The following is a 7,512-nucleotide window of genomic DNA, read 5'->3' as shown; positions in this document are numbered from 1 at the left end:
CAGCCTGGGCAACATGGTGAAACCCTGTCTCTACTAAAAATACAAACATGAACTCGGGAGGCAGAGGTTGCAGTGAGTCGAGATTGTGCCATTACACTCCAGCCTGGGTGATTTTTCCATCTCAAAAAAAAAAAAAAAAATTCTAGAAAGATGTTTAACAGTAGTAATCTCTGAAAAGTGGCGATGTAATTTTTTTATTTTGCTTTACTGTATTCTCTGGTTTTCTATAATGCAGTTAATGAATTGCTGGGATGATGCCTCCAAGTGAATGAAAGGGAGGGGGTGTTATCTAGGGTGTGAGTTCACTTTAAAGCAGGGAGCAAGAACAACACATCCACAACATTGGAGGGAAGGCAGGAAAAGACAGCTGGGAGGTCTCGGACTGGTTTCCTGGGTCTCCAACAGCCAAGCACTGTGTCTAGCAGGAGGAAAGCAATCACCCCAAATTCCACAAGTCCAAACGGGCTGAAGAAATGGGTGCTTTGCATAAATTGCATGTAAGTTTCTGAAGCTGGAGCTTAGGGCTGCCTGATTTCTGAGGGAATTGCAAACTCTGTGAAGGGGCATAGCTTGTGGAAAGAGGATGAGCCTGGAGTCCACACTGACTGCTATCTGCTGTATCTTGTCTCCTCCCCAGCACTGGCCATGGGCCTCTGTGTCGCCATGATCGCCTTTGTCCGCCTGCCGAGCCTCAAGGTCTCCTGCTTGCTTCTCTCAGGGCTTCTAATCTATGATGTATTTTGGGTAAGCGTTTATGTCCTTGGAGCCCCTCCCCTTCTTTGTGTTGAAGTGAAGCATTCACTCCCGAAAACTATTAACTAGAAGTATCCAAAGTTGGGCTTGCCCGGCCGCCGATCACTGCCTCTCCGGAGTCCTTAACTGTAGTTGTTCATGGGTGTGCAGTCTGATCCTTTTGTTTGCTGAGTTGTTGTACAGTAGGTTGTGTGTGTGTGTGTGACTCCTAGGATAGAAGAGGTAACAGGTTGACAAGATTCGCTGCAGTGAGGGCCACCCTGTCATGGAGTAATCGCTGGGTGTGGAGAGTGCAGAAATTGGCAAGAACACAGGAAGAGCAAAGATTTTCTCAAATCATACAAAGAAAGCATTGCAGTCACAGCATTCTGAGACTCTGCTCTTAAGAGCAAGGAGGACTGATGCTGAAAGCAGGTTGCTTCCAGCTCCCTCTGTTAAAGGCATCTCTCCAACTCGGCAGGTATTTTTCTCAGCCTACATCTTCAATAGCAACGTCATGGTGAAGGTGGCCACTCAGCCGGCTGACAATCCCCTTGACGTTCTATCCCGGAAGCTCCACCTGGGGCCCAATGTTGGGCGTGATGTTCCTCGCCTGTCTCTGCCTGGAAAACTGGTCTTCCCAAGGTAGGACCTCATGCTATGACAGGACCACACTCTTCCTGTGCCTGTCTGTTCCCGGCCTTGGTCAGTCTCTTATGTCATCAGCATTCTGGTCCCAACCTGGGGTCATTATCTCCATGCTGCAGAAGAGGATGAGATTCTTGGCTTGCCAAGAACGACCACTAAGTGATCCAGGCGCTGCCTTTTATTGTTGATTAATGTCAGCAAACAGTCATGCCTTACTGCTGTTTCCACTGTTTCGCGTTGGCTGGAGGGAGTTAGGAGAATCTGGATCCTTTTAATTTGTAAGATATTTATAAAAATAGGTTCTAATGGTAGAATTATATAGCTCCTGGTAATATAATCTTGGCAGAATGAATGTACTGCTTTAATCTTCCACCTGTAATAGTAGCCAAGTGCTTATTTGAAGTCTCAACAGTGAGTGTGTCACAAATGATGAATCGTTTGACATTTCTAGAGGAAGCAGCACTTATGCAAATCACTTCAGCAGTCACTTCCAAGGGGCTCTCCTGAAACACGGGGGGGCCAGGTGAAGACCTCTAGTGCCAGTACTGTTGCAGCTTTTTCTCTCTACACTCTTAAAACTGATGTTCCATCAGAAGAGATTTCCATCTACCATACTGATAAGCTCTTTGACTCCTTAAAAAGCTAACAAACTTTGCACAAAAGGAATAGAAACTGGATTGTGTAGAGTGTGATGTTGCTAACCTGTGAAACTGCATTCCAGCTCCACTGGCAGCCACTTCTCCATGTTGGGCATCGGAGACATCGTGATGCCTGGTCTCCTACTATGCTTTGTCCTTCGCTATGACAACTACAAAAAACAAGCCAGTGGGGACTCCTGTGGGGCCCCTGGACCTGCCAACATCTCCGGGCGCATGCAGAAGGTCTCCTACTTTCACTGCACGCTCATCGGATACTTTGTAGGTAAGAGAACCAGAGAGACTGCAGATGATCCTCGCTCTGGCTGACCTCCAACCCTTGGAATTAAATCAGGTCTTCTAGCTACAGATACTGGATGGAAGGAGAGCGGGAATTCTGAGTGCTGTAATAGACAACCTGGCCTGTGAGATGCTAAGTGTTCTGTGTACTGGATATAGGCCAGTTCCCTCTCCAGCAGTGTATCTGAAGAATATTGTAGGAAAAGCATGTCAGTCTTCAAAGCCAAGGACACACAGCACACAGTGCAGTGGATTAGTCTGTGCTTAAGTCTTCCTCTAGAGTTGAATGACTTGTATTTATTTCCTACTTTATTCAACAGATACTTACATTCATTAGTTCTATATTTCTACCACTCTGACCTAGGCTAAGTTTTGTAGCCAGCTCGTGTAGGCAGACAGGAGATGGTTGTGATGGGGCTGGGAAAAGTAGTAACCTGCCTGCACGTGCAACTGCTCCTGCATAGTGACTGGAAAGGAGCGTCTCTTGCACTCCGTGCCGCCTCCTCAAACCCAGCACTGTCCTCGTCCCAGAGCAGTTCATTCACATGGGTTCATTTCAGACCACAAACTCAGAGGGGCAAGGCAAGTGGCATTATCCCCATTAGACAGATGAGCAGACTGAGGCTCGGAGAGGTGGAAGGTCTGAACTGTGGTTATGTTAGCTATTGTGAGTAGCAGAGTTGAAACTTGAACCCAGGTCTTCTGCCTCCCAAATCCAGCATCACAGGAGACAGAGGCACACTTGGGGCTGGAGGGAGGATTTGAACCCAGGAACCAGAGCAAGGAATTAGACCTGGGTCAGTCATGTGTCCTTGGAGTTGTAGGTGTTTTTTAAAGCTATGCTGATCCACATTTCTTCAGCTGTCCAAGCTGGGCATTTCATACCCCAACCACAGAATGGACGACAGCACATTAGATCTGTACAGTCGCAGGACTTTGCCAAGCAGCAGCCAGGTGACATGGGTTCCCTCTCCTGTCTCACAGATGCTTCTCTCTCCTCACAGGCCTGCTCACTGCTACTGTGGCGTCTCGCATTCACCGGGCCGCCCAGCCCGCCCTTCTCTATTTGGTGCCATTTACCTTATTGCCACTCCTCACGATGGCCTATCTAAAGGTGAGAGCAGCAGTTATAAACCTGTGAAAGCAATAACTTGGATTGGCCCCGTGCCTGGGTTTGCACTCTCCTCGCTGGAGGTGATTCTGCTTAAGTCCCTGAGTGAGCTTTTGATCTCTGCTATTTTGTGTGTGTGCGCTACCCTGGCATTAGCAAACGCTTCCAGATTCATGCAGCCACTATCAGAAAATGGTCATGAGCTAGGCCACTACACCACCTGGGCGAGGAATAACTAATTGAAAGCCCTAGAGCCCAGCTGAGGGAACTTTCTGCTTCTGTTCAAAGCAGTGCCCTCCCGCCACCTAACAGCTTCACGCTACGTTAAAGTTTGGGAATAATTAAAATTGAATAGTGTTGAGGCAGCATATGATAAAACCAGAATTAGCGTGTTACTTCCCAGATGTCTGTCCCCCGTTTTACAGATGAGGAAGCAGGTTACAGAGGTCAACTTACTTGCCCAGGTCACCTGACTCACGACCTCTAGAGAGTTGCTAAAAGCCCTTTTCTTGCTCAAGGAGCCTAAAAGCACCCCTTCTAGGGAGTCCTCCTAAAAATAGTGGGTTATTTTTGAATGGGTAAGATTTAAATGCTCTTTGATTTTCCGCAGAAGCAATCTGATCTTAGATCAAGCATCAGAAAGGGGGCAGGGCACATGGTGGCTCACGCCTGTAACCCCAGCACTTTGGGAGGCTGAGGCAGGCAGGTCACGAGTTCAGGACTAGCCTGGCCAACATGGTAAAACCCTGTCTCTACTAAAAACACAAAAATGAGCCAGGCATGGTGGTGAGCGCCTGTAATCCCAACTACTTGGGAAGCTGAGGCAAGAGAAGTGCTTGAACCCAGGAGTCGGAGGTTGCAGTGAGCTGAGATCTCACCACTGCACTCCAGCCTAGGTGACAGAGCGAGAACCCATCCAAAAAAAATCAGAATGAGGCCAAGCGCAGTGGCTCATGCCTGTAATCCGAGCACTTTGGAAGGTCAAGGCAGGAGAGTTGCCTGAGCCCAGGAGTTTGAGACCAGCCTGGCCAATATAGGAAGACTTCATATCTTTAAAAAAGAATTTTTTTTTTTTAAAGAATCAGAGGCCGGGCGCGGTGGCTCAAGCCTGTAATCCCAGCACTTTGGGAGGCCGAGACGGGCGGATCACAAGGTCAGGAGATTGAGACCATCCTGGTTAACACGGTGAAACCCCGTCTCTAGTAAAAAAAAAATACAAAAAACTAGCCGGGCGAGGTGGCAGGCGCCTGTAGTCCCAGCTACTCGGGAGGCTGAGCCAGGAGAATGGCGTAAACCCGGGAGGCGGAGCTTGCAGTGAGCTGAGATCTGGCCACTGCACTCCAGCCTGGGCGACAGAGCTAGACTCCGTCTCAAAAAAAAAAAAAAAAAGAATCAGAAAAGACAGCTGTATGTGCCTTGTGCTTAAATCTGTAACTTAGAAAGTCCCTTGTTTCTCAGGGCGACCTCCGGCGGATGTGGTCTGAGCCTTTCCACTCCAAGTCCAGCAGCTCCCGATTCCTGGAAGTATGATGGATCACGTAGAAAGTGACCAGATGGCCATCATAGTCCTTTTCTCTCAACTCATGGTTTGTTTCCTCTTAGAGCTGGCCTGGTACTCAGAAAAATGTACCTGTGTTTAAGGAACTGCCGTGTGACTGGATTTGGCATTTAAAGGGAGCTTGTATGCAGGAGAGAGGTGCTGGAGCCCTGTTTGGTTCCTTCTCTTCCTGCGGATGTAGAGGTGGGGCCCCTTCCAAGAGACAGGCCTCTCCCCGGCGCTCCTTCCTCCCACGTTTTTATGGATCTGCACCAGACTGTTACCTTGTGGGGGAGATGGAGATTTGACTGTTTAAAAACTGAAAACAGCGAGGAGTCTTTCTAGAACTTTTGAACACTAAAAGGATGGAAAAAATTAGCAAACCGAAGTTTCTTCAGTGACCCCTCGAGAACTTTGGGACCAGTTTCCTATGGGGGACTCAGTTTCAGAGAACTGAGACAGAAGCTCTTCTGTCGTTATATTCTTCTTTCCTTTTTTTGGATTTATTAAATATTTTCTGTGGTGTGAAGTGACTTATTAAATCCACAGACATTGAGTGACTTCTTACAACATCCACATAAGAATTTGTTGTAATGAGTTCATGTCCACCCAGATGTTGTGTTGGCAGTGAACAAGGGCACGGTTTTTATACATACGTACATATATATACACACACACATAGATATATATGAATAAACAGAAATGAAATCCTGCTAAGATCACGCTGTGTAGCTGACAGGGGCTTGCTGTCGTTTTGAGCATGTCGAGCAGTTTACTGTGGCTTCCTTGTATATGGATAAGCTGCTGTCCTTCCCCTTCACGACTGACTCCGCAGTTACAAACCAGTATAGCATTTGTGCTGATAGACTCATGGACTTTAGGAGACCTAACTTGGTTTTGATCAGTGTAGCAAATTAGGGATGAAGAGTTCAAACCTTTCGGCCCTTTCTTTCTTTTCTAGGTTTCTCCCTTGCAGGGTGTTCCGTAGTTTCTTCTGGAGCCAATGCATGTATTATAGCAGCAGGTGTCTTTGTGCTTTCTCATCATAGTAATGTACTACTTGTAAATACATTTTTCTATTTTCTATTTTTTTGTATTTTTTTTTTGACATTTTGTTTCATTGGTGTGCTGTATATTTTCCATGCCCTCACTCCTTTAAGAAAAAAAAAAAAAAAAAAAGGAAAAAAGCAACACGATCCTGTCCTTGCTGTTGTGATTATAGTCTTGGTTTACCTGTGGTGACAGATGGGTGTTGGGGATACATGTCAAATGCCCCGCTGAGGTGGGCCCTAAATTCCAGGAACTGGGGAAAGAACCAGCTGGCTCTGTCCTGAGAGCCTGGCCCTGTGCTGTGGTCTCTGCTGCAAGCCCAGAGTTCTGGGAGTAACTAGTGTTAGGTCTGCTGGCCTTTACCTAAGCAGCCCCTGCCTGGTAAGAAGGCATCCATTGTTCAGAGGCAGAGAGAAGCCTGCAGTTGGCATGAGGATGCCTGACAACAAAGGCTGGAGAAGGGCCCTGAGTCCCAGCCTCTTCCCAGGGGTCCCCGCCCCAGTGGCTGCCTCTGTCTTGACCTGTGTAATGAACTGGTGTGCTGTGTCACTGTGGCCTGAAGTCACTGTGGATCGAGCTCACAGCGGGCACCCATCCTGCTGTCAACAGAGCCTGAAGCACTTAGGGTGTTGGATTCCTCTGTTGTTGTCATCAAATCCTGCTGAGGGGTTTCTGGGGTTTTGTTTTTAATAAATGACTCCTTTGTAGCCTTTGTCACATAATCTTCACTTTGGTTGTTGGTACCAAACAGCTCCCAGCCATCTCCTCCCTGTTCTAGAAGACTGATGGAAAGTCCCTCTCTGTCCCCAGACCTGGTCACCTGCACCTCTGGCCCAGTCATAGATACATCAAAGAACTGAAGCTTCTGCTGTCCACAAAACTCAAAACTGCCTCTGCATTGGGTGAAGACTAAAAATCCACTCGCGGACTCTCCCTTCCTTCCTTCATAGCCATCAAGGATGCAAATAGCTAATTAAACAGGCCCAGGGACAGGGAGGGGCTCCAAAATGACTCGCATTAAGGGCAAGTGCCAGTGATGGGTAGAAATAACGTTATCCTTCACGCCTGTAATCCCAGCACTTTGGGAGGCCGAGGAGGGCGAATCACAAGGTCAGGAGATCGAGACCATCCTGGCCAACATGGTGAAACCCCGTCTCTACTAAAAATACAAAAATTAGCCGAGTGTGGTATTGTGCACCTGTAATCCCAGCTTTTTGGGAGGCTGAGGCAGGAGAATCGCTTGAACTCGGAAGGCGGAGGTTATAGTGAGCAGAGATCACGCCATGGCACTCCAGCCTGGGCGACGGTGCAAAATGTTATCCTGGCAGTGGGTCATTTTAATGTTTCTGTCTTTGTTTTCATAAGAAAATTAAATTCCAGACAGAAGGAACATCATGATTTTGTCATTCTCACTTCTGTGCAGGTTTTGGGGGGAAATACCCACACAGAGCTGTGAATGCACCCTGGATTCCAGTTCCTAATCTTCAAAGCCCTTAAAA

General features: G+C 47.5%; 1 protein-coding gene across 1 annotated transcript in view; it reads left to right on the top strand.

Moving 5' to 3' along the window:
* Positions 1-6,720, top strand: part of SPPL3 (signal peptide peptidase like 3) — a 173,979-nt gene extending 167,259 nt beyond the window's left edge. The window contains exons 6-10 of the mRNA XM_011964462.1: positions 638-744; positions 1,214-1,377; positions 2,102-2,301; positions 3,320-3,429; positions 4,885-6,720. Of these exons, the coding sequence (XP_011819852.1) occupies positions 638-744; positions 1,214-1,377; positions 2,102-2,301; positions 3,320-3,429; positions 4,885-4,956 (653 nt within the window). The 3' untranslated portion in view covers positions 4,957-6,720. The remainder of the gene's footprint in view (positions 1-637; positions 745-1,213; positions 1,378-2,101; positions 2,302-3,319; positions 3,430-4,884) is intronic.
* The last annotated feature ends 792 nt before the right edge of the window (positions 6,721-7,512 follow it).

Source organism: Mandrillus leucophaeus, unplaced genomic scaffold (assembly GCF_000951045.1).
Source record: "Mandrillus leucophaeus isolate KB7577 unplaced genomic scaffold, Mleu.le_1.0 Scaffold7, whole genome shotgun sequence".
Lineage (NCBI taxonomy): Eukaryota > Metazoa > Chordata > Mammalia > Primates > Cercopithecidae > Mandrillus > Mandrillus leucophaeus.
The sequence above is the reverse complement of the archived record's forward strand: the minus strand, read 5'-3'. Positions and strand labels throughout refer to the sequence as shown.